Source organism: Batrachochytrium dendrobatidis (genome assembly GCF_000203795.2).
Source record: "Batrachochytrium dendrobatidis JAM81 unplaced genomic scaffold BATDEscaffold_17, whole genome shotgun sequence".
Taxonomy (NCBI): Eukaryota; Fungi; Chytridiomycota; class Chytridiomycetes; order Rhizophydiales; genus Batrachochytrium; species Batrachochytrium dendrobatidis.
Window position 1 is genome coordinate 123,666 of NW_006281115.1, and position 25,167 is coordinate 148,832.

Genomic DNA, 25,167 nt, shown 5'->3' on the forward strand with positions numbered 1-25,167 from the left:
AAACAGCACATGTGCTTTAGTATGAGATGCGCATGATTCAATCAGATTGAAAAGACGTACCGTAACAAATTTGGATTGCAATTCTAGCATTTTATGCACATTTTCCGTTTGTCGTGCACCTTCATTGATAATGGTTACTACCGTTTCAATTTTCAAAAGTGCTTTGACAAGGTTTTCTGAATCAACATGATCAGGCTCTGTTGCCTTGATCAGCTCGCGCAAAAACAATGGGTACTTGCATACTCTCTGAACTGGTTTAAGTCTATCAATAATATATCGAATAAAACAGGTGAGAATAAAGCAAACCAACAAGAGTGATGTGCTAAAACTTACAAAAAATTGGCAAGATTCAAGTTACGGCATTCTGGCTGTTGAGCACACTGATCAAGAAATTTTGCAACCGACTTGTTTTGTCGAACACTCTGAAGCTTAATCAATGCGTATGGATGATTACTGCAGTACATGGTATACATTTTTAGATAATCGCTCTATATGTGTAGATTATACAACAAGATTGTTATAGCAATTTTACATGCGTGCAGTTAAACTTGTATGTGGTAAACTGGGCAATATTTGAACTTACAACTCGAATAAAAGCATCTCCAACATATTCAATAACTTTGTTTGTTTCTTGTCTTTTAACCAGTGATTTCAATAATTCCTAGTATCAAAAACAAGTCAGCCTGATGATCAAACCACAAAATAAACACAAACCATACCATGTTAACAGGAAGAAGTTGCTCGATATTTGAAAATATAATGGCCATATCTTTGGAGCGAATTAGCTTGTTTTTCTTCAACTGTTTAATATATGCCTATGACATTGTGATGAAAATCAAAATTGTCGAGATTAGTTATTAGGGGTTGCCATGCATGTTTAAAAATCAGTATCCACTTACTTCACAAATAATATCCAAATCGTCAATGTAGTCAGATTCGGTAGTTATTATCTCATAAATCACTTCCTGGCGCTTGATTTCTTTTTTTGATAGACCGAGTGTTTCAACAGCCTCTGCACCACCAACAAAGTCTACCCATAGTTGACGCTGACCAGCAGGTGCTCCAAGAATTGCAACTTTACCACTCACATTTGTGACAATAGGCGCACTGGGTGCACTCACTGCAGGTCGCGAAGATCCGCTCCACCAACTTTTTTCGCTACGATGACCCGGAACATGACCTTCGGATCCATCTTGTATTGAAGCGGCATTCAACAGTGCTGCGTTGGACAGACTTCGTTCACGTATAGACCCAATTGGATGCGGTGTAGCATCCTGCGAGTCGCTGCTAGTCAAGGCAAAAGAAGACGAAAATGATTTTTTTTCATACCGTGGCATAGCTCGATACTTGTTGTACCAATTACGAGTCTGTTGCTGACTGCTTGAAGTCAATGGTCCCAAATTAGGACCCTGGTTTGCATGAATAGATGATCGATCCGTACTTTCTGATGCAAGCATATTTGCTCGTGAAGAAGCCTCTATAAAGTCGGTACCATCTGATTTGCTCACCACGCTTGCTTGACGACTCAGACCAAGATTAGCTTGGTGTAAATCTGAGATAGAGTCGCTACTATTTAGTCCTTCAACAGCCGCTTCTTCTTCGGTTAAAATACGTACATTTGCAGTTGCAAACCATCCAACAAGGCCGTTGATAGCACCAATGGACATTCCAACACGACGTGCAAGAAAAGTATTTGCTCCACCCACTCCAGATAGTGACTGCAAAGCACCAGAAGCTGACGCAGGAAAAATACGTACAATATCCTCCTCTTCCAAATTAAGCTCATCTGGTCCTTGTGCTACATAATCTTGTTTGACTTTGGCAAATACGGAGAGTCCATTTGCGGAACTGATATTCAACAACGCACCAGTCTGTGATAATACCGAAGAAGAAACAAACGAATCAGGTATTCCGCTTGTATATTCAGCTGTTTGGATTTGCTCAAAAGAGCCATTGTTTTCATTGGATGACTCTCCCCATAATTGCAGTTTCGAATTGGGCAGTTGGATATCGAGTCGCGGCGCGTTGACTCCAGCTACAGATGTGTGACTACTGCTGGAAGCTGTTCGTATTTTTTGTGTACCTTGTCGCTCCAAGTCTAGTTCTTCATTGTTGTTGTTTTGAATTAGTCTAGATGACTCTCTCATGATTTTTGACATGTCTTCAACTCTATTCCTGCTGTTTATTTTGCTTGGATCAACTGGATGGAAATGAAAAGAAACTCGAGTCAATGAATGTCCTCAGGATTATAGCATACAATCAACGCAAACAGTGAATTGATGTTTTGAAGGATTTTTGACCATTTTTAAATCTAACCATTACATATGGCAACCACATTCGTAGCACCTGAAACAGCCCCACTGCATATTCAGATTAGATCAAGAACTCGGCCACCCCTTCAATCCATTCTTGCATCCATTCAAACGTTTTGTTCTGATGATCAAATGGCCGTGGCATCAGGCCGGTCCAATACAACACGAGTATCTCATCTACTGCCATCAACTGTGTTTCAACTATCTCAGTTTTCATCTGCTGTAGAGTGGGCTGAAACGGCTAAAATCAATGATGCTCCTTTTTATCAAGTGGAAAAAACTGTCGAGACATTGGCTACTTCAAGTGTATCCAAAAAAGAAAAAAAGTCAAAGAAAGCTGGCTCCAAATGGGCATAACCTAATTTCAAGTGCTAGTTGATTGATTTGGGTAATACCGAGTACTTTGCTTCTGCAGACTTGTTCTTTCAGTAACATCTAGATAATGGCTGCAAGTACACAACGTCTGCAACTTTGTTCAGCATTCGTAAACTCGAAACCATCCAAATAGTCGACTTGACAAGTCCACTATGCACAAAAGACAATACGTTGTAAATGTAAATGAATGGAGTTTTATTGCGTTTGGACTATATACCTTTACATTATATTCAAAAAGCATTATGTAGGCTAAAAATAAATTATAAAACAGCCAAAAATGTTGCGATTTGCAATGAAAACTCGATTCGATAGATATCAATAGATGGGCAGCCTTTAGAATCTTCCAAAAGTATATATTAGCAAGCGGATTTAAGTCGAGCACTACTTCGAGTTTCAATGGTAGGAAATAAGACGGGTGCGGGCTTGCGAGTTTTAGGAGTTTTGGTAGTAGTGTTACGAACAAAAGGCACGATTAAAACAGTCGATTCGCTTGCACTGTGTGATCTGTTTTTGGCACGACGCGGCAGGGGAAGCGAGACAGAAGCAGATGGTATAGGTGCTATGGCGGGTTTGGGATGATTGCTGGCCAAGACTCTAACTGGCTTGGTTCTATTAGGCATCGATTTCACAGGTACGCCATGATCGGTTCCAAAATGATGACAAGTATTAGCCACGTCAGAAGCATCAGACCGTATAACAAGTGAAGAGTAAGAATTGACAGTCGAGGCAACAGTGGTGGTCGAAGTAGTGATGGAAGCAGTCATTAAATTAGAAGAAAGACAGTTTTCTAAAATAGTTGTCAACATACTCATAAAAGTACCAAGGAGTAGATAATTGATTGTAGACTGAGAGATTGCATGCATGGTACATCAAAGCAGGGGAGCAAGAGTTATAAACATAGGTTTGGGGATAAAGGTTGAGCCATACCTTTGTCTTGAGAAAGCAATTCGTTGTATGATTCTTCGGATGATACAGTGGACGTGTTTGACATGACAGAGTAAGGAGAACTTGAACGCACTATTGAAACAGACGATGATATGTTGCACAGTATGTCATTGGTTGATACGTGTGCCTGACTCTTGCTACTCATGTAGTTAAGTATACTCTGGGTTGATCGTCCTTTAGGCACTGGAGATCTAGTAAGACTAGAAGCGGACCCACTTTGTTCAATGCCAGAATAACTACTAGATGTGGGATTCTGTAAAACATCATCACCACTGTTGTTTCTGCCTAAATTAGTCATAGTATTTGGTTTCCTGTAATTGGGAAACCCAGTACGACCAGACAGATTGCCGCTACCACTTGATATAGTTGCTTTGGATGTACCTCCACCTGAAATAACTCCAGCAGATTTGGTCTTTTTGAGCATCCCTTCGATAGGAGTAACAGTTGCATTTTGGCGCATGAGTTTCTCTTCACGTCGCAGTTGATCTTCTTCGCGTTTAAGTTTTCGCTTATCAGCAGCAACTTGAAGATTACATACATTGCTCCAAAGACAAGACACTACATCATCCGACCGACCAATCACTTGATAATCAAAAATAGACTCCCATTCTTTTACTGCTACTTCTGTGGCATTAATAAAAACACAGATACCGTTTTTTGTTGCATGTACACGCTTGGCAAACTCTTTAATGAGGTTTCGAACACCAACAACTTTGAGCGACGTACCCATGACAATGAGCATGTCTGGCTTTTTTTTCATATCGTGAACCTGCAACTGTGATATTTTATCTCCTATTTTTAAAATTGTCATGACACGAAAACGCATATTAGGTTGTAACAAGACATTCATAAATAGGCAGATTGCAGTGTCAGATATGAGTTGGTGCATATACAGACATCACTCTACCCAATTTAACAGGAATTGGAAAAAGCAAACCCTCATTTCAACACTATACAATCCACAGTCAATACGTTACAAATTGAGTGTCGAATAAAATGAATACACACCTTCACGATGGTGCTCATTGTATAGTACAATATTGGGTCGCAATAGACCAACAGAAATATCTCGCTTTCCCTGTGCCATTCGAATCGCACGAACATTCTCACAGGCCGAACAAGAAGGAGGTTCACCACAGTCGAATAAAGCAGCAATCTCGTCAGTGAATTCTGACACAGTTTGGCAAAATGCACACACAACAGTTTCTAAATTTCCGTGAAGCTGAACAACCTGCGTTCTATTGATACTAGATAGTGCACCACTAGAAGAAGCTTGCAATGCAGTTCGAGTCGCTGATGCGGGTCGACTAGACTTGAAAGTCGCTGAAGTAGTGGTCGACATGGATGAATCTTGAGACGATAGATGTAGTGATGAGCAAGTAGTTTCCAGAGATGATGTGGTTACGATTGAATCTGCAACAGATGCCGCGTCAGCCGAGTCTAGTGGATCAGATGTGAGTATTGGACTACTTTTACCACGTTCAACACGACCATTCATGTTCTCAATACTCGAGAGGCGAGTTTGGCCAGTAGCAAGACAAGAAGTAAGCCCAAGACGGGACTCTAAACAGTCAATGTTTTGGGTATAGCAGCGTAGTAGGCGGTTTGAGGTGGCTATATCTTTAATAAATTGATGGGTGCGAGTCAAGCGAGCATTGGCAGTAAGTCTTCGAAGCTCCGACATGAACGTGTAAAATAGCCTGGTGGATATGGGGTCGTTGAACAACGATGCATCAAACAAATCCCTGCCCTTTAAAACAACATTTGGGTATTTGGCTTTGACAAGGTTGTAGAGACCATCTTCAGAGCGAAAGTCCTAATAGTAGCAATAAAACCAAGTGAATTCAAATGAAACAAGTTGATTAGTATTTATAGTCAAGGGGTTAGTTGTAGTGGACCATCAGATTGTATTGTGTAGATCTGAAGGCATGCAAACCACTGATCAAAGAATGGTGAGTTTTGGTGGTAATTATCGACCGTTTCAAACCACACATTCCCACATCATCCAACCAGCAGTTTGAATTGCTGCATTCATTGATAGTCAATTCATTGACCATCTCTTGGAATTGTAGATTCACTTTCACTACTACATGTGAATGATAAACTAATACATACAGGAATACCAGCATCAACCGAAATGCCTGCACCAGTGACAACAATACAGCGTTTACTAGCATATAATGCATCAGCAATCTTGGACAGATATATTGCTGTCCCCGAATTCGAGTCAGTAAAAACGAATTTATGAGGCATTCGTCGAGTAAGCCTGTATGAACTTGTGTTGGTTTCTAAATGATACTCAAAATGTCTTGAATGGGTATGATTTGTCAAGATAACAGCAGTTTGGCTCTAGATATAGCCTACAAAAAAGGCCTAATAACGAATGAGTAAAAAAGCCAGTCTAAATACAAAACAGTAGCAAACAATGTCTGATGTAGTAAAAGAAAGTTGAATTTACATTTGAATGTTCGGACTTTTGATGAATGCTCAAACTGACAACCCGCTGAATAGAATATTACCCGTATTCGCGTAGAATGGAACACTTTATTCTGTAATGAACTTTTAGTTTGGAATAAACTGCAATTGAATAGTCGTTGTTGTTTTCCTATTAAAATCCATTTGTTCATAATATAAATTATGGGTTTTAAACTCATTATTTTATAATCACTAAATCTATTCACTGTAATCCAGATATTGAGTTGGATTGTTTCAATCTTGTCACTCTATAAACTCACAGATCCGTTTGTATTTCAGGTCAATAGGATAATGATCGCACATTTCATGAATGCAATCATACATGTCAGTCACCAGTATTGTAATGCTTGATTTAAATATCATTTCATGAGACTGTTTATTATGTATTCCAATACTCGGTGATCCATTTATATGAATACGATTGTAAATTGAATATTGCATCAAATATTCTGTTTCAAATGCTGATTTTATTCCTTTTTACTGAAACTGGACTAGTGTGATAATTTCTTCAAATGATGATGCATTCAGTTATTTGGATCAACATGAATATACTCGCTATGGAGATCACATTATGCTTCTTGCTACTAACAAAGTTATGAAATCACAGTCACTCTTGATGAACCTGCATTGGGTGTATCAGTAGAGTAATATACTAAATCTCTACTCTTGATGGGTTGAGATGAATGAGATACTACTTGCAAGCCTGATGAAGCGGGTGGTTGTGCAGCCAAATAAGCTCTACGCTTTCTGTATCTCATAACAAAGAAAATAATTGTGACCATCACAACGATTGCAGCCGCGACGGTTGCAATCTTGTATGTGATATTGAATCCTGAAGTAGACGATGAATTTGCTGCTGCCAAAACAGATGTGGGTGCTGGAGAAGCAGTCATTGAGTTCGTAGCACCTGTTGCTTGAGGTACACCTTGAGTGCATATACAATACACCATTTGATGAGGGTTAAAACGCGAGCTAATAGAATCGACTGGATTTGGAATTCACAGACATGTAAAGTTCAAAACAACTTACAAAAAGGAACACCGCACTGTTGACCAACGTAATTAGCACCAATACAAACTGAAGTTCCAGCTGAATTGCAATCAATTAAACCTGAAAATCCACCACTTGGGAACTGGCCAGTAAGATTGGTATTACCACCAAAATAACTAATAGTATTGAAAAAAACCGTGTACATGTTCATTAGATTATCCTTACTAAAATACACACAATATATCAATCTCTGATATCCAACATCCACTTACAAGTGAGAAAAGGTTGGAAGAGTAGTTAATGACGATGGGATAGTTCCACTCAGTTGATTATTTTCAATGTGTCTGTCAACATGCAGTAAAGCAATCAATTGGTATACAATAAATTATTAATCATCATTTGATTCCATCACTGATGGAAAATAAATACTTACAAACTTTGAAGGGATTTGATGTCTCCTAAACTGCTTGGAATCGACCCAACAAGCATGTTTTTAAATAGCCATCTTTGTAAAAACGATCCACACAAATAGTTAATACCCATTTTAGATTCAAGCCAGCATTGCATGATAGAATAAAACTGAAGACATACAGATTTTGTAATTTAGTAAAGTTACCAAACGATGATGGGATTTCTCCAGTAAAGGCATTTTCATGTAGATATCTAGTTTGAACATCATGTTTCAGTGTTTATTACACCAAGTATTACAAGTCTAAACTAGGCAAATCAAATCTATACAATAGTCTTACAAACTTTCAAGTGCGTCAAGAGATGTCAATGCAGGTGGAATGTTACCGCTGAGGTTCAAGGTATTCAAAGCACTGAGATGGCAATCAGATTTAAAGTTTAATTTGAGTGAATAAACGTCATCAAAATACTTTGCACTAGCAAGGCAAAACCAAGTAATTTTAAGCTATTCCAATCCACTGATTGAATACATACAGGTCAACGATTTTACTACCAAGACAAGTGATGCCAGCATATGTACAACAGTTTGAGCCCAGAACAACAGTAGGGAATATGGCTTGTAGAGCTGCGCAATCTTTGGGAGCAGTTTCTTCCGACGACGGAATTGTCGATGGAGAAGGTGCAAGAACAGCAAAAGACGGGAATGCACTCATAGTTTTAAAAAGGATTGTAGATTAGGATATAAGTATAACTTGGTTTAGTCAGGGTTAGACGAGGATAGAATTTAGCAACATGTCATTTATTGACCAGATGCCAACCAAATTGCTAGATCCGCATGGGTTGTGATAATTCAGCAGATTCGGCTATTCAAGAATCATCAAATGTGTGATGATTTCTATGGCGGAGTGACGCAACTTCAGCCATGAACTCGCTTTTGGAATCACATTGATATTTGCTAAACGCTAACATGTAATTTTATATCAAATCTTCAAAGCAGTTGTCTGCAAGGTTCTACCAACAATGAAAGTAGTGATTAATAGCATTTCCTGTAGCCCAAATGTTGAGGATTGGCTTTTTGATAAATTATAATTCGGAATCATCACATGCTGATAACTAGAGTCGAGTAGAAATAGCTCCAAACATGACCGTTTATTAGTACAAGATCCGTAACAAAAACGACAAAGAACAAAGCATATCCAGCTTAGAGAGGCATCTCATATTCATCAAAGTGAGCATCCTCCACTTTTTGTAAATGAGGATTAACAAAGTTGATGGATCTCCCATTAGGTTTAAACCCAATGCGCATATACCAAGTAATCAATTCAGTCCTTGAGTGAATAACATGCAAAATAGCAGTTGTTTTCTTGGGCTGCATGGAGCGACATTTTGTCAAGACAGCTTGCATCATAAACGCTCCAGCACCGCGGCTTTGATACTCGGGTTCAATAGCAAGGAGACCAAGTAACACTGCATCCGATTGGAAGCATGCAGGTGAATCTGTAACGATCTGTTTAGAAACAGTATCAAAGTGCTCTACTTCCATGCTGCCAATAATACGACCAGTGTCCTTGTTAATAATTGTAAAAATATGGACAGCTGGGTCGAGGATAGTTGCAAGCAGGTCTTTTTCGGATACTCGATCTTCTGCAATCACTAAAAATCAAAATATATCATGAAGCAATGTAGCAACAAAGACGACCAATGTTGGCACATGAATGCATATATGAATTAAATGTGAATTCAAGAATTAGATAAACTTACAATGAACCTCACTAGTCCAACCACCACTTGTACGATATGCCAAGTTTATGACTTTGACAAGTGTAGGGACGTCACTAGGAATGGCATCTCGTACTTCGTAATTGACCTTGGTCGCAGTGGTAGAAGTCATTAAATATGTTGCTAGCTGTAAAACAAAAAGACGAATTGATTCTGTTGCGTCATTTTCAACTGTTCACGTAAAATAAAGCACAAGCAAGAATGTCAAAGCATAATAGTCTTATGAATGCCAATATAATGAACACTTCAAGCTTCTTGACAAGACTAGATATTCACATGATTTTCCAATTGTTTAATAAACAACAGTATTGCAAGGCATCATGTTCATTTTTAAATCCTGCTGATTGTTTCTTGTATAGAAACTCTGTTGTAAACTAAAAGATTGAACAAGACAATATTGTTCAATGAGATTGACACCAATCATTTCATGATAATGTTGTATTTGATACTCTTGATGCTTCATTTTATATGAATCGAGTCATTTCAGACATGTTTATTGAAGCAGTCAATTTGTATTGAAATTCTAAAATTATTGGTAAACGATTTGCTTACTTGTTTAGAAGCATTAACTTACAACAGCTATGGGTTGGTAAGAACCTCTTCTTGATCATGTTTTATTGAAACTGCTATGCATTTCATCAGCCTCACATTTCCACTTTCATGATATAGTGACGGAGGTTCTATTCCAAAACGAGGCGAGCTTGTCAAGACTAAAAAAACTGCAGAGAAGCCTGATGCTGCATCACAGACACTAGCCACTTGGTTCTTCTGTGCTCTTTCAAAACTACCTCTTCAAGTGCCTGTTGTTGCTTGTGGATATGGTAGACTTTACAACAAGTCTGCTGTTCTCGAGTTTCTTATTGACCCAACAAAATATGGTGACGGTGACGTTGTTTGTAGTCATATCCAGTCCTTGAAGGTACATTGCCGTTTACATACCACAATTCATATGTAACCAGTGTAGAATGCAAATTTAACTTGCTTTTGAAAATGTTTAGGATGTTACAACACTCAACCTTTCATCCAATCCAGCATATTCCTCTCAGTCGCAATCCGCATCGGTCATTCTAGGCAGCTTCAGTGACCAAGCTTCAATCCCACAGTTTTGTTGTCCAATCACTCAAAAGGAGATGAATGGAAAATCCAGATTTGTTTGCATTCGATCGTGCGGATGTGTCTTGTCTGAACAAGCCATGAAGGAAGTTGCATCAACTTCTTGTTTGGTGTGTGGTCAGCCATTTAAACAGGCTGATGTATTCGTGGTCAACCCTTCGCTGCCAGAAGATATCACTGCTGCATTTTTGAGGGTAAAGGAGCTAAAGATGCAAGACATGGAGCGTAAGCGAATAAAAAAGGCTGAAAAGGAGGCCAAAAAAGAAGCCAAACAAACTCGAAACAATGCACAAGTCGACAAAGCTAAAGTCAGTGGAGGCGATGAGGATCTGGATAAAACCCAAAAAAAAGACAGAAAGCGTAGTGCCTTTGATAATGATAATCTCAATGACCATCACGAGAATGGAACAGCGCATAGACGACCCAACAAGGTTGCTCAAAACATCAACATGACACTACCAGATCTAGCGCACTTGCAACCAGGTGCACGACCAGTTAGCGATACAATTAAAAGTCTATATGTTAAAAGAGACAAGGACGGTAAATCTTTAGAGAAACAAGGCAATTTCCTGGTCCGAGGAACTTTTAACAGATTTGCTACTGGTTTTTAATTTCTATAATGTTTTTTAAAAGTGCTGAATTCTGCATATTCAGAAAGTCATGACCATTTCAGATTGCAGTCGTATTTCATGTAAAATGAAACACTTGTATCTATCCTGCCTTTACTCTGTTTTGGAATAAACAGTATTTAAATATTGGTTGCACTTTTCTATTAGAAACTGCTTTTTCAACACAGTACTCGTATAATACAATCAAATCATCACTTTCTCCTCATGTTTCACAACCATGCATTCTAGACCACAAAATTCATCCATTTCAATCCAGATGTTGGATTCGACTGTTTTAGGTTGCCAAACTATAAAGTTGACGATACATTCGCGTTCTAGTTCAAGAATTCACCCAATACCATAATGTTTGGTATAGGAAACAAGGATCGACCATTTGCTCAGTTATACAAGACACCCTCGATGTTTCATTTTACATGAATATTACTATACTTGACATTGCTTTGTGGAATTGATTTTATTGTATTGAAAAAGCCATCTCACCATGGTGAATGAGTAGCCAGACAGTTGACAAAGATATGATAGTTTTAAAGCCAGGTTATGGCCAAAAAAATCAAGTGCGCAGTATTATGCAATAGCAAACCCAAATCAGAGTATTTCGATCAGCAATACCAAGATATTTAATCAATCTTGACACTTGCAGGGTTGAGTTTGGTCATTTTGACCTCGAATACGCCATTTTCGCTTTTAGCGGTAGTTTTGCTACCATCCACAGCACATGGAAGCTGAACAATACGAGAAAAGTTACCAAAAAGACGCTCATTGATAAATATATTGGAGTCTTGGTATGAAGGATTCTGCAAAGCAAAGTATTAATATATTGCGTATTCAAGTAGTCAATATAGCATCGTATGCATCACTCGACAAAATAGCTTGATTCTTTACCCAAAACTAAAAGCAATCAACTTACAACAGGAATAGAGCCAGAAATCGATACATAGTTTCCGTTTTCTCCTACTTTGACACTGACAAAATCCTTGGTAACTCCAGGAAGGTAAACATCGAGAATCAATTGAGTGGCATTGTTGCGGATTGCAATAGCAGGAATCCAATCTGCTTGGTGTATAGATTTAGCACTAGTGGTGCAAGAAGAAGCAGGTGTAAATGCACTAGTCATACCGCCGGTTGCAGCAGATTGTCCAAACAAATTATGGACAGGAATAGATCCAAGCTGTTGAGAGGGCTTCCATCAGTATCCATATCATGTTTGATTTAAAATTGGTACAAGGTATTTAGTTAAGTCACACATAATAGCCATAGAGTATTTTTAATACGATTGCAATACACAAATCTTAAAGTGTACTCACTGTTTGAGCAATTTCACTGCGAGCTGCTGTAAGCATTTGGGTGAATTCGCGTACAATTTCCGCTCTTCGGATCGTAACACTGTCAACACCAAGACAATTGATCTGGTCAATCAGCCATCCAACTAGATGAGGAGACACGATCATAGTTTGGGAGCTGTCCAACACACACATCATCAGGTTAAACAAGAGTATAAGACGAGAATAATGCATGGCTTGAGTACTGAGAATTTGGCTCATCAATTGTTCATGATCAGAAAATGGCAAAGACTTTTTCTGAAGTTCAGCCATGGCTTCAGTGACTTTGGGACGCAAAGTTTCAATCATATTTGTCAATTGTAGCTGCAATGGAGATGTTGTTGTCTGCAGTTTCGGGTATATACCAAACATGAGTGTTTGCATACTAGGAATCACACCGGAATGGTTGGGTTGCAGCATAGTATACTGAGATAAAACGCGAAACATGTTTGGGTCTTGACTGGCAATAACTTGACCCACATAGCTGGCATACTGGATATCCAGAGCATTCAAGGCATGACCGAGCTGCATAACAAGTTCACACAACTAAAAATAAAGTTGATTGGGATCAAATGGTAAAAAAACAGCCAAACATTAATCAACATGATTCAAATGATTGCCGTCATGACAAGACCAAGTTTAATTGTATACGACGCGTCGCTTCAATATCGACGATCCAAACTCACATGCTTTTCTTTTGAAGTGTAAGGCGGCTGAGAATTGATGGAAAATGCAGGGTTGGGCGTACTGTAAGGATTTTCTGCACTTGGTTTGGAACCAAATGAATGACGCCATGAGTCCATGGTTACATCACGTCCAGTCTGAGCAAAATGTGGTAAAAAGGCATTACCAGCAGTCGACTTGAATTGTAATCCTTGAACTTCTCCAACGAAACCTGTAGGAGCAGCTTGTGGGATATTTGTAAAAGTTTGTTGATTGCTGCTTGAAGGAGCTGCTTGAACGTTACTTCTAGAAGCTGATTGACTGCTACTTGTAGGAGTTACTTGACTTCTAGTTTCAGGGACTGATTGACTGGTAGTTTCAGGAGCTGACGAGGCGGGTGCATTTGAACTCATTTCAAACAGATTTTATTGTAAATATAGATCAGTTGATGAATGGCAGTAACAGTTGGCAAGAGTAAAAGGTCTTTAGATCACTAAAGTGTGCTAGACCAACCCAGTCGAAATGGAGTTCTTTTAAACTCATTTAAAGAGAATGACAGGTGTGTGAAGCTATTCCCACGTCATTTATAATAGGAACGAATAGTTGCTTCAAATATATTTTACTAGCATCACACCATGAGATACCACATGGTTGGATCGCATTTCATGTCAAATGACATATTTGGTACAGATAGTTGACATGAATGTAGATGTGACGAACAAGGGTTATCGTGGGAATCAAGGCTGTAAGAGAAAGCAACTTGGTGTTGTGAATAACCTATTTGATGTTGTAGAACCTACTCGTCTACTATGGCTGACATTCAACCAATTTAGTAGGTTGATTAAGCAACGTGTACATGTTTAATCAACATCAAGTGAGTGACACACTGACGGTGGGTTGGGTCGGGTTTAGAGCAAGCCAACTGCGTGTTATTCTTTGCTACTCACTGGAGTTCATATCAACTTGTCAAGAAGCAAATGAAGGAACAACCGTCAGTGTTACTATCGTTGGCCCGTATAAAGATCTTGGTTGTTCCTGTTCATCCCATTAGGCAGGATACCTTCAACACTTATCTGCATCTTCTCTCCCAGTTTGGTAGTGTGTCGTTGAAAGACCTCACTCCTCCAGACGCAAAAACGGGTGAGCGGTCTTGCACTGGATTCGAGTGGTTGGCAGTCTATACTACTGCATAAATAAACTGTTACTGGACTATTTCTTGAATACTAGAGTATTCAACCCAATTCTGTTGGCTTGTTCAAACATTCCCATCTGTTGTCATGGCATAACAGTCGTTTCAACACTATCGTTTAAATCTGGTATTAATCTACACATTTTATATGAACTAATAGCCAAGTTTACCAACCAATTCTACCATGATGGGTGCATTCATTTCAACTTTGCTACTTCCCATAATAAGGAACATTCTCCTTTGGAAGAGATTCAACTAAGTCGGCAAGTTCTTGGGGTGAGCATCTTACTTGAATGTGGAAATATCTGAGGGTTGAAATACTGGGCTCAATTCATACCAATCATTACGTTACAAAAGTTAATATTGGTGTTAATCTAATCTGTCATCATAGGTTATTGGAATCATGAATTGTCAGCAAACTCCAAACCTTTTGGACGGATACAAAAGATTTCAACATATTGTACAGCGGTATACAACAACACTGGCTTATCGATGCTTTGGATTTGAACCACTTGATACACAGGCTGATAATATTAAAGGTCTGGTTATGATTCCAAATGTCGGAAATATATCGTTTTATCTTCAAACAATGATTGCCGATTTTACTGCTGATCTTCTTCTTGCTTTTGGTTCTCTGGTATGTAAAATTGAACTGGCTCTGACATGCTTTATACATCAAACCTCAGTATTGATCATCCATATTCGCCATACTTTGCAATAGGCTGGCCAAATTGAGCGTCGATCTTTGATTAATGGTCCAGTCATGATTTCGCCACTTTTTCAATATAATACAAGCAACTCTTCTACTGCTGGATCTCAATATTCGGGATCATTGGGACCAGCTGGAAGTCCTGTGGTTGGAAACACGATATTGGCTGCAACTGCAGCATCTGTTACCATCCATGCACCGCCATCGGCACACACAATACATGCTAATACACCCATTGATCGAATGAGAGAAATGGGGACTGGGATTTTACTAACTCAAGACACTCCTGTTTCCGCAACATTTCATACCACTTCGCCAATTAGTAATAATTTGGGCTCTGCTTCATCGATACCCACCGGAACTGGATCCCCTCATCCACTCCATTCTGCTTCACTCCATACTCAACCATCTCTATCCTCAATGGGATCATCAGCCATGAACCTTGGGTTTGGTCTCAGTACCCTATTGAATCCAGACAAATCGCGTAAACGAACCCCTGCACGGATTCAAAAGCTTCTTGGTGATTTGTATTTGATTGCAGGTCGTTTGGATATGGCAATTGCCAGTTTTTTTGCTGCAATCGAGTCTACAAAAAATAGTGGAGATTTGCAATGGCAAGCTGCAGCAATGGAATCTTTATGCTGTGCGCAACTTTTGAGTCTTTCGGACAAAATCGGACTATGTAATAGTACACGTAATACCATTGTTTCTTATCAGGACAGTAAAGTAGATACAGACTCTATGGTGTCAGGTGGTGTTGCATCGACTGCCACTACTCCAAACATGGACACCTCTTTGAATGCTGCACAGAATTGTTCTGCAAGTGTTCTTACAAGCTGTCTTCCAACAACAATTGACTTGATTTCTGCATCAAAAATATCCAAGCAACTTTCTGCGTTTCTGAGTGATCTTCCAGAACGGTTTCGTGAAATGGTTTATTTGTATGATCGATCGATTGCGTTTGGTGCACCTGGCTTTTATCCTATCATGCAGGTTTTGGCAAGTATTAAAATGGCTACATTTCTTGCGTATGTATGTATGGACAAATACATGATATCGTTTGGTGTCAATGGTGCACATATTGCCTATTGGAGCTCTGAAACACGTGGAATTGGTGCAGAGATTGCTGCACGGATTGGATCATCTGGTTCGGGTGGCAGTAGCGGCCCTGGTGTCATACATGGGAATTCTAGTAGCATTGCAGGTACTTCAAATATAGCTACAAATATGGGAGGGATAATTGCAAATGCTGTGCCTGGCGGAGTTTTAGGAAACATGATTCCTAGTCTTGCATCTACACCTACTACAGGTGGTTCACAAACTGTTTCTGCAATCAATACGGTATCTAGTCTTGCTGGTCAACCTACAGGATTGATGCCCATGCTGAATCCAGATCGCATCTTGCTTCAAAATGGGCTTGGCGCTTCTAAAGCAGACGTTATATCATGGACCATGCGTGCATGGCATTCTGGAATGGAATATTTGACTGTTGGTGATCAAATTTCAAGCGTTGCATCCCTATCGGCCATATGTAGTATTATCGAGAGTCATAGAAAGCATGCGTTTTTTTTACATCATATGGCACTACTGAGCAATGCTATAATGACTGGAAAGTTTGCTAGTGGAAGATACGATGGTTCATATGTTCCTACTAAAGAAACACTTTTTTCCTCTGCTTCAACTCGCGAGCTTGCATGCCCTCCATTAAATTGTCTTGAGCGAGTTTTTGATCTTCTTTCCATGCAAGACAATGACTTTCATGATGGTGCCAACAAACAAAAATCGCTTTTTTCTAGTATTCAGTCAACGTATGTATATGATGTGTGGCTGGAAGAATACGAAAACCAAGAGGATCTTGATCAAGCTTCGAGTTTGTTCAGGTCGCCTATTTCTCGTGGCATTACGATTCCAAGCATCCAAAACGGCTGGCCATCTTTGCAGATTGGTGTATTGAAACAATGTATATATATTGCCCAGTCTAGAGAGGATGATGTACGAGTCGTGCGATATATTTGCAAACTCTTGCGTATGCTGTATAGACATATTAGTAAACGCGATCAAGCCTATTTTTCAGAAGTGTTGCAGCAAGTTGCTCTTCATCATCGAAATTCACAAACGTTGACTTGTAGTCAAGGCGAGGAAGGAGCAGATGGGCCGTGTAAAGACAGTCAGTATAGTCTCCAGCCTCTTGTCCGTGGAATCCAAGAATGTATTTTGGGTGTTCCTGTACTTCGTCGATTGGTACCCATTAAGCCACTGGCTCGTCAAGTTCCAAATGTAAGACTGAGAAAAGATATGTTTCCTGACGATCAAGATGCTGCCTCATCTACTACCACAGCACCCAAAAACGTATTTATTTACAATCCATACGCCGAAAAGGCATCTGGATTGAATGACTCTGGGATGAACCAAGGTGCCAATCTTATACTGGTAGCAATGGAGACGGTTCAAGTGGATGTAACATTGGCCAATCCGTTTTTATTCGATATTGATGTGCAGCAGATTGCTTTGTTTACCTCGGGTGTACCGTTTGATCCTGTAATGATTTCTACTCGAATTGCAGCAGATACCCGCACACATACCATTCGACTTAGCGGTACTCCATTACAAGACGGTATTTTGTATATTCATGGAATTAAAGCAAAAATATTTGGCGGATGTATTGAGGAAGTTGTGTATCCTGTTCGCTGTAGCCTGGATAACCCAAAGATGTGCACTATAAATGGCAAGAAACTGAAACAAGATGACCGAGCCAGAGCTGGAAAAAAACGACTCGAGTTTCTTTATGGTGGAAACGATACTGTCCCTATTACAAAATCTGCCTCTGCTTCTGATATGTATGTTTTTAAATAGAAATGCAATGGTGCTCAAGGTTTTGCTGAGGACTGATGCCAACACTAACTCACGACTATTTTGAATATTCGCAATTCTAGATCGGCAAAAAAATGGAGCATGCCTTTAAAAGTTATTTGTGCTCAGCCCATGCTGGAGGTGTTTAGCACAAGTCTTGGTGGCCATTATGCGCGTATGCTATTTGAAGGCGAAAGGTGGGTGTATAGTTTGTCACTTTTATCCGAGAGGCTATTGAGATATAGTAAAATCATGCATACAACGGATGACTTTGATGCTAACATTACTTTGCTTTCAGGTCTACATTCAAGACAATTGTCAAGAATATTGGATCTATACCCATCACGTATATTCAAGTCAATATATCTGAACAGACAGACACAGTCGACAATACAATGGAGTCATTGCCTGGCTTCCTTGACGCATACGAGCAAGATATCCACAACAAAAGTCTTCGATCCTGTTGGTTTGAATCTTATACTATTATTGAGACTGCGGATCAAGTGAATGTAGGTGATAGTGTCAAAGACTCGAAAGCAGCTGGATTGTATAGTCAGACTGCGCGTGCGCTCAAGCCATCAGAGTCCATATATGGTGTTTTGGGTCATTTTACCACGGATACTAGAATGTTGTCACAGCGATTAGATATTGATTTAAAGCCAGGACAATTTCTAGAATTGGTATTTGGTATATATGGCAAGAGAAATTGGTAATGTTTAGCAATCTTTTGATTCCACAATTATAAAAAGTACTTGGTTGTATGGATCCTAACATGACCGCCATGCATTCTTTATTTTGGTGGTCAAATAGCACGGGGGTCAATGTACAATTTGAATACGCACATGTTGACTTGACACCCTCATCACAATCCACTACAACTGTGCCAGATGTGCATTTCTATACTCGACTAGTTGTTATGCCAGTTCTTTTAACAGTTCGACCAGTGATAACAGTACATAACGTAGATTTTCTACTTCATAGCCACAACGAACTTTCAGCTGCACAAGTTTTGGTAGGATCACCCGTTGATCCTGTCGCTGTGCCTAACGAATTGGAAGATCAAGCACATAGCCGAGCTGCATCTGTTGGTGACATGATGACTGAACCGCGTTTAGCTGATGCGGTCATGGATGCCATGCAAGATGATGACCAAGTGCGCATGTTGTTTGTGATGACCTTTGATGTACATAACAAATGGAATGAACCCTTCCATTTGAATTTTGATTTGTATGAAGGTATGTGATATGCATGTGATACGAATGTGGTATGAATGTATTGGATTGATTTTTGTATTATTTCGTATTAAACAGATGACGAGACCAATGTGCCTACTAGTACATATGATGCTGTAATTCATTCAGGCGCTTCAAAAAGGTGAGTGCTGATAGTTTGAAATAAAATGGGATATTTGGATATCTTGGATTGAATTTTGGATTGAATGTTTGATTAGGATCATTCTTCCATTGAAACGCATCACACTGCCGCAATCAGAGGTTGAAAAGTCTATACCAACGCCTGCATGGAAACAATATATTTTGAACAAGACGGCTATGCAGTCTCCAGAAGGAGAAGCGTTATCTAGAGCTATTTACTGGTATCGAGAGTCACTTGTGGGAGGATTGTCACACCGTGGACGTATTCTCACTCACTGGACCTGTTCTCGATCCCGACAAGGCATTCTTTCTTTACGTGACTTTACACCCACACAGCGTATGCTGCATATTGTCAAGTCCGAGAGCATTTCACTCATTCCAACAGTGACGCTGTGTACGAACGCGTTAAACAGTGACCAGACGGATAGTGCCGACACGCACAGTACTTTAGTACGACTCCAGCCAGGATCATTCCAATGCCAGATCAAAACACTCATTCGGTTGGAATGGCAAATCACCAACCATAAAAACACACCCGTAGATTTCTTTATTCGGATTGTTCCTATTTTAAACCATGATATACTTTTAGGACGTGGAGTTCGTACAAGCCATGACCATTCTTTGGATCTTCTAGACACACTCTTTGTAAGTGGACAGCTGCAATCCAGCATGACACGACTTGATCCAGGATGTACGACTACACATGGTATATCGATCTGGATGCGATCACTAGCAAAAGTCAAGTTTGTATGTCATGTGGAAGAGATTGAGCGACCAGTGAAAGCCAGTACTGCTCATCCAGTAGTTCACAAGAAGAGCAAGTACGATGTACCACCGATTGTTCTTGGTAACTTTGAAAAGATTCATTGGGATCATGATGGTGTTGTGATTGAAGGAACACTACAAGAACCAAGCCTTTTGATGCATTGAAAGCATGAATAAAAGACTGATACAACCTTGATAGAGATGAGGCTTTACATTGAGAACCAGCCTGCAGTAGACAACTGCTTTAGATTGACTCAACCCTTGTTATGTTCTTACCATATTCTGTTGAATTGGAATGAAGTTACTGGACACACTCTACGATGTTGGTTTGAATCATTTAAACCTATCTGAAGCTGCAACCCAGTTGTCGTACAACTCACATGTATATCATCTTCATACACTCTGTCGAATAAGAATAGATTTAACTCTAATATGTTGTATTAGAATCTAGAGCAAATGCTAGTGTTGCTTCTAATGCATCCAATGTTACTTCCAACAGTAGGTTTATGAATATTCTGATTCAAACCATCTGTTATAATTCGATACAGTACACTCACATCTACATAGATCTCATTACGAGCCATCACATTATACACTCTAGTCCATCTGAACTCAACATCAACGTCTGTGTCAAGTCAGAATGCACTGCAATCAGAACTGGATCCAACTTCCGTATCAGCGCTTCTTATGGCATGTATGTGTAAATTAGGTCCATTCCGTACTGTCACAGATCATGAAAGAGTCTTTGTCTGTCAATTGTTTAGTTTGGGTACAAAGGTAATCATCCATTCTTGGTGATATTCGTGCAAGCTTTTCTAATACAAAATGATGAATTCATCTTGAATTTATAGAATGTTTGTCATGTACTTGTTAAACATGCTGTTAGGCTTGAATGTCCCATTCCTGTCGAGCATCTGTATGAAACGGATCAGACTGTTGCTCGATATAAACACATTGCTGATGGGTTTTCTGAATGGATAAAAAGTACAGATCTGGATGCCATTTCCAAGTAAGTTGTTTATATCACGAAACCTAGTCTTGTGTCATATATTCTGATTTGATCTTACTGTTTAATGTGTTCATGTCAGAACCAATACATGGACAATATGGAACGCCAAATGTTTTGCTCGTGAATTGATTCAACATCATTATCCCAATGGAATGGATTTGAAATTGTACATTGGAGTTAAAAACGCTTTTCCTCCAACTCTTCCTTGTACAAACATAGAAAAGGTAGTTGGTTTTGTTTATGCTGTCTGTAGTCTTTGCTTGGTTGGAATCGAATTTCTGAATCGCATGCATTGATATTGACTTATTTTAATGAGTAGGTGACTTGGAAGCATCCAGCACTTGCACAACATATGCCAGATTTGGATCTTAGATACTCGGCTATAGATGTTGTTTCTAGAGATGAAGCACGAAAACTTTTTATATATGGCTACACATCACCCCTTTCTCATGCACAACAGCAAACCGTGTCGCATTGGCTTCATACCTTGCCACAATTTGTGCATATGGTAGGATTGACTAAAAAAACATTCCAAGATCTTGTGGAGCATAATGCAATCATTGCATCCGAGACTATTATTGCACTATCAACATCTCCCAAACTGCACATGTAAGTGATGTCAGGTTAAGTTAAGCTGATTGATATGTCAACGAGGTGTTCAAAGGTTGATTCAGTCTAAATATTAATGTTGTGTCATGAATTCATGTTTGATTTGGGTCTAGTTTTTTAGATGCATTGGTTGAAATATCAACGACCATGCATGTAATGGAAGTTGTGAATAGGGTTGCTTCCAAAAACACTGCTACACTTCCAAAAGATTTTCTTCATATGCATTTGTCGAAATGTATGAATGCTTGTGATACGATTCGTGACAAGTACATGCAAGATCGACAAGTCCGTTTGGTAGGTTGGTTTCTATACCAGATGTCACTCAAAACACCAATCTGTGTTTTAGATGTGATCGGTTGCTAAATATTGAGTGTATGTAGGTCTGTGGGTTTGTGCAATCTCTTGTCAAGAATCAATCAATATCAATCCAGGACTATCGTGTGGACCTACAAACTTTTTGTTTGAGCTACTCGAGGGTGAAAGAAGCTGTTGATTTATACAGACTTGTTCTTGCCAAAACATCTCAGTCTCATATTGCTACAGACGACTAATTGTTGTGAACATGATCTTTGTATCTTTATTGAATTCTCACTGCTTGCACATTATTGATACATTAAATGAATTACGTGTTTTATCAATAGCCGAGTGTGCAGTGTGATGCTTGGTGCTGATGGCAATTCTGCAACTAACGCACTTCAACGCTCATTATACGGATATCTTCCAATGGCTTATCTGATTTATCCGTTTTTGCATTTTCAATCCGATGAATCACGTTCATGCCCCCAGTAGCACGACCAAAAATCGTATGTTTGTTATCCAGCCAGGGCTATGTATGTACAAGTTTAGAAACAATGATTAGTCAGGTTTACAAACACATCAACTTGGACTCGACAGCAATGTGCTAGCAACCATTCAAGCGTGCAGTATAAAACGTACCGTTGGTGCAGTGGTGATAAAAAATTGACTCCCGTTGGTATTGGGTCCACAATTTGCCATGGATAATGTATAAGGACGATCGTGTTTAACCGATCGATGAAACTCATCCTCAAATTCTTTTCCCCAACATGATTCTCCTCCAGTCCCATCACCCAAAGGATCTCCCGTTTGGAGCATAAATCCCTTGATGACACGATGAAAAAGTACATTGTCAAAGTATCCCTTTTTGGATAGTTCAATAAAGTTTTCAACCGACTTTGGTGCCTGTTCGGGAAAAAGACGAATATGAATATCACCAAATGTTGTATGGATGATTCCAGTCGAGCCCATGGTTTGTTTATGGGAGGATGCAGCAGCAACGGTTTGTTCCTCGCGAGATGGTTTTTCATTGAAGATGTCTCGATTTCCCGATCCAGATGCTACTGCTCCTTCACTATTGTTGACACATGTTGATTTAATCAAGTGAATTCACTATTCTGTTTATATCCAGCACTTGTAGACTGTTACATTTAGTCAATTGAAATACTTACGAGTCAGGCTCACGTCGAGTAAACGAATAAAACCGGGGTTTTTTATAAGCAGTGCAGAACAGTGTTGGATCTGTCATTTCAGAATCTTTGACCAAAGGATTATTTGAGGCAGCCATGGCCTATTCATGTAAATCAGGTCGCGCAGTAAAAAGGTGAGCCGTCATGGTTTGCATTCAACAAAGATGCATCAACTTACCAGCGTGAGCATAATTTTTTGTTTTGGAGCACCTTGATATAATGTTAGGTTCATAAAGCGTTGAGTTTCACCTTTTCCGATAAGACAAACAACCTTGTTGGAAAGGATGTTTACAACCTTGATACCAATCAAAGTAGGATATATGACATGGGTACCAGATTCATCAAATACTACAAGGTATGCATTAGTACGAGTTTAAACATGCATCAAATAAGAATAGTTTAATTCAACGTACCAGCATTTACTGTTGCACTTTGACCACCGCTTGCTTTTTCAATTTCACGTTCGATTGCCAAACGCCTACCAAACTCCATATCATCAAGTGTGTGAATAGCAGTGCCTGCCTGTTGCATTTCGGACACCACGCTCAAACTTTCATCATATTTGCGCATGAGTTTCCCAGTGCGAAAATTAAAGATGCGAATCTGACGATCACCGAATCCAAATGTGACAAACTTTGAGAAATCTGGTGAGAATTGTAGACATGTTGGTACTGTTTTTGCCTAAATGATGTGTTGTATGTCAGAGTGAGTTGATAAAACGAGGATGCATGCTATACACAAACCGTTTTCAAACAGTACCTTTTTAAACTCGTATAGGTCAGTTTCGCCCTTGAATTCCCAAGACACGGCTGAAGGTTTGGGATGATCAAATCCTTGATCAGAGAATTCGTTTGGAGTCCAATATTCTATCATGCCTCCATCATCCACAGAAACCACAGTATTGGCAATATGATTATACTTTATGATATTTACTGGTACACTATGCAAGGTAGTGATGGATTGAATACACGTTGTTCCGCCACGTCCATCATACAGACTGATGGTGCTTGTTTCCTTATCCGAGCTATTATAAATAGAAATGAGTTTACAGGTAATGATTGAGTATATATACAAGAATAAAAACATACCAAGCCAGTAAAGCTTTAGCTTGACTCTTTTTGTAGATCCAGCAAACGGCAGCAGGAAAATAATTTAGTTTAAACATGGTGATCATATCTAGATTCAAACCAGTTAGAAACAGCATCTACATATGGTAGTCATACACAGAGTTGACGTTACCGAAATTGATGACATCAAACACTTTGAGGCCCTTGTCGACACCGGCGGTAGCAAATAGCAGACCATCAAAAGAAGCATCTGTGGCGACAATGGCACCCACATGGGATCTGAAATGTTTAACAAATTCGATTCCTTTGAGCGATTTTTTCCAAAACTTGACATGACCGTCAATGGAAGTTGTAATGATGAAATCAGTGCTAAAATTGAGAATAGAATCAAGATTTTCAGTGAGTTTTGACAATAGTTGATCTAGAAAGTGATTTTATGCTAATTTAGTGATTACCTTGTACATGAAATCAGGTTGACGATATCTCTATGCATAAGAGAGACTTCGTACATGTCAGTACAAGGTAATGAATCCAAAAACAGTTTTTGGTGTTGTAGCTGAGCAGCGAGTTTCTGTTTTTTCTTCAAGCGAGCAGCTCTATCTTTTTCAGACAAAACAGAATTTGTTTCTTGGTCGGTTCCTGACATGGGAACTGTTGGACCAAAGTCACTACCGTCACTCTCATTATCTTGATCTGATAATTGAGAATCTAGATGAAATCAAGATGGAATTAAAAACGACAAGATTATAATAGTGGTTAATGAATGTGTTATTTTGATTAATATAAAAGAGTATATGAATGTACCATGCAAGCGTTTGTTTGTAGCAGTATGAATATCTGAGTTGGTCATGAAAACAGAATATAAAAAAGAGTTTTAGTTGAATTGAGTCCAAATTCAACAAATTTCAATTGATTATTTTTGGCCAAATTCAACAAATTCCAATTCATTATTTTTTGGCCAATTTCAACAAATTCCAATTCATTCCAATTGACTATTTTTTGGCCAATTCAATCCGCAGTGGCACTTGAAGGGATTCTCGAAACAAAAAGGGCGATTCAAAGCAAACGGTCAGTCACGTGGCAATATAAAACTCACTTTTCAAA

At 39.2% G+C, this 25,167-nt stretch overlaps 10 protein-coding genes across 10 annotated transcripts; 5 read left to right on the forward strand and 5 right to left on the reverse strand.

Moving 5' to 3' along the window:
* Nucleotides 1-2,324: 2,324 nt before the first annotated feature.
* BATDEDRAFT_92454 (uncharacterized protein) lies at nucleotides 2,325-2,669 on the forward strand (the record flags this gene model as incomplete). Its single annotated transcript, XM_006682613.1, has 1 exon — nucleotides 2,325-2,669. The coding sequence occupies one exon, from the start codon at nucleotides 2,325-2,327 to the stop codon at nucleotides 2,667-2,669; it is 345 nt and encodes a 114-aa protein (XP_006682676.1).
* Nucleotides 2,670-2,866: 197 nt separating this feature from the next.
* On the forward strand, nucleotides 2,867-3,741 carry BATDEDRAFT_32469 (uncharacterized protein). Its single transcript, XM_006682580.1, has 2 exons — nucleotides 2,867-3,474; nucleotides 3,615-3,741. The coding sequence occupies exon 1, from the start codon at nucleotides 3,084-3,086 to the stop codon at nucleotides 3,264-3,266; it is 183 nt and encodes a 60-aa protein (XP_006682643.1). The 5' UTR covers nucleotides 2,867-3,083; the 3' UTR covers nucleotides 3,267-3,474; nucleotides 3,615-3,741.
* Nucleotides 3,742-4,179: 438 nt separating this feature from the next.
* BATDEDRAFT_14620 (uncharacterized protein) lies at nucleotides 4,180-5,885 on the reverse strand (the record flags this gene model as incomplete). The annotated part of the gene is made up of 4 exons (XM_006682498.1): nucleotides 4,180-4,424; nucleotides 4,641-4,925; nucleotides 5,172-5,448; nucleotides 5,748-5,885. Coding segments are annotated over 4 exons (945 nt in total), but the record flags the coding sequence as incomplete, so codon positions are not given.
* An 815-nt stretch (nucleotides 5,886-6,700) lies between these two features.
* On the reverse strand, nucleotides 6,701-8,218 carry BATDEDRAFT_92425 (uncharacterized protein; the record flags this gene model as incomplete). Its single annotated transcript, XM_006682650.1, has 6 exons — nucleotides 6,701-7,032; nucleotides 7,137-7,273; nucleotides 7,370-7,441; nucleotides 7,689-7,760; nucleotides 7,847-7,981; nucleotides 8,040-8,218. The coding sequence occupies 6 exons, from the start codon at nucleotides 8,216-8,218 to the stop codon at nucleotides 6,701-6,703; spliced, it is 927 nt and encodes a 308-aa protein (XP_006682713.1).
* A 412-nt stretch (nucleotides 8,219-8,630) lies between these two features.
* BATDEDRAFT_92325 (uncharacterized protein) lies at nucleotides 8,631-9,403 on the reverse strand. Its single transcript, XM_006682651.1, has 2 exons — nucleotides 9,267-9,403; nucleotides 8,631-9,158 (listed from the first exon to the last, which is right to left on the reverse strand). The coding sequence occupies exons 1-2, from the start codon at nucleotides 9,394-9,396 to the stop codon at nucleotides 8,707-8,709; spliced, it is 582 nt and encodes a 193-aa protein (XP_006682714.1). The 5' UTR covers nucleotides 9,397-9,403; the 3' UTR covers nucleotides 8,631-8,706.
* A 462-nt stretch (nucleotides 9,404-9,865) lies between these two features.
* Nucleotides 9,866-11,008, forward strand: BATDEDRAFT_28211 (uncharacterized protein; the record flags this gene model as incomplete). The annotated part of the gene is made up of 3 exons (XM_006682527.1): nucleotides 9,866-9,873; nucleotides 9,954-10,203; nucleotides 10,283-11,008. The coding sequence occupies 3 exons, from the start codon at nucleotides 9,866-9,868 to the stop codon at nucleotides 11,006-11,008; spliced, it is 984 nt and encodes a 327-aa protein (XP_006682590.1).
* A 635-nt stretch (nucleotides 11,009-11,643) lies between these two features.
* Nucleotides 11,644-13,421, reverse strand: BATDEDRAFT_92424 (uncharacterized protein; the record flags this gene model as incomplete). Its single annotated transcript, XM_006682652.1, has 4 exons — nucleotides 11,644-11,820; nucleotides 11,934-12,206; nucleotides 12,331-12,891; nucleotides 13,032-13,421. The coding sequence occupies 4 exons, from the start codon at nucleotides 13,419-13,421 to the stop codon at nucleotides 11,644-11,646; spliced, it is 1,401 nt and encodes a 466-aa protein (XP_006682715.1).
* Nucleotides 13,422-13,707: 286 nt separating this feature from the next.
* Nucleotides 13,708-20,059, forward strand: BATDEDRAFT_28213 (uncharacterized protein; the record flags this gene model as incomplete). The annotated part of the gene is made up of 10 exons (XM_006682528.1): nucleotides 13,708-13,840; nucleotides 13,921-14,148; nucleotides 14,358-14,473; nucleotides 14,589-14,834; nucleotides 14,919-17,743; nucleotides 17,840-17,953; nucleotides 18,055-18,465; nucleotides 18,567-18,991; nucleotides 19,067-19,130; nucleotides 19,207-20,059. 10 exons carry the CDS (start codon nucleotides 13,708-13,710, stop codon nucleotides 20,057-20,059), a joined length of 5,415 nt encoding a protein of 1,804 aa, XP_006682591.1.
* A 130-nt stretch (nucleotides 20,060-20,189) lies between these two features.
* On the forward strand, nucleotides 20,190-22,063 carry BATDEDRAFT_28214 (uncharacterized protein; the record flags this gene model as incomplete). The annotated part of the gene is made up of 8 exons (XM_006682529.1): nucleotides 20,190-20,263; nucleotides 20,346-20,392; nucleotides 20,604-20,671; nucleotides 20,746-20,903; nucleotides 20,983-21,127; nucleotides 21,223-21,512; nucleotides 21,626-21,806; nucleotides 21,893-22,063. 8 exons carry the CDS (start codon nucleotides 20,190-20,192, stop codon nucleotides 22,061-22,063), a joined length of 1,134 nt encoding a protein of 377 aa, XP_006682592.1.
* Nucleotides 22,064-22,197: 134 nt separating this feature from the next.
* On the reverse strand, nucleotides 22,198-24,709 carry BATDEDRAFT_14694 (uncharacterized protein; the record flags this gene model as incomplete). Its single annotated transcript, XM_006682503.1, has 9 exons — nucleotides 22,198-22,338; nucleotides 22,449-22,881; nucleotides 22,979-23,097; nucleotides 23,175-23,344; nucleotides 23,410-23,677; nucleotides 23,756-24,020; nucleotides 24,085-24,172; nucleotides 24,236-24,432; nucleotides 24,519-24,709. The coding sequence occupies 9 exons, from the start codon at nucleotides 24,707-24,709 to the stop codon at nucleotides 22,198-22,200; spliced, it is 1,872 nt and encodes a 623-aa protein (XP_006682566.1).
* Nucleotides 24,710-25,167: the final 458 nt, after the last annotated feature.

Bases quoted from the DNA above. Each gene is read 5' to 3' on its own strand.
- BATDEDRAFT_32469 (XM_006682580.1), top strand. From the start codon at position 3,084: ATGGTAGGAAATAAGACGGGTGCGGGCTTGCGAGTTTTAGGAGTTTTG.
- BATDEDRAFT_92325 (XM_006682651.1), bottom strand. From the start codon at position 9,396: ATGACTTCTACCACTGCGACCAAGGTCAATTACGAAGTACGAGATGCC. The intron at 9,159-9,266 runs GTAAGTTTATCT...TTTGATTTTTAG, and splicing joins TTGGACTAGTGAGGTTCATT to TGATTGCAGAAGATCGAGTA.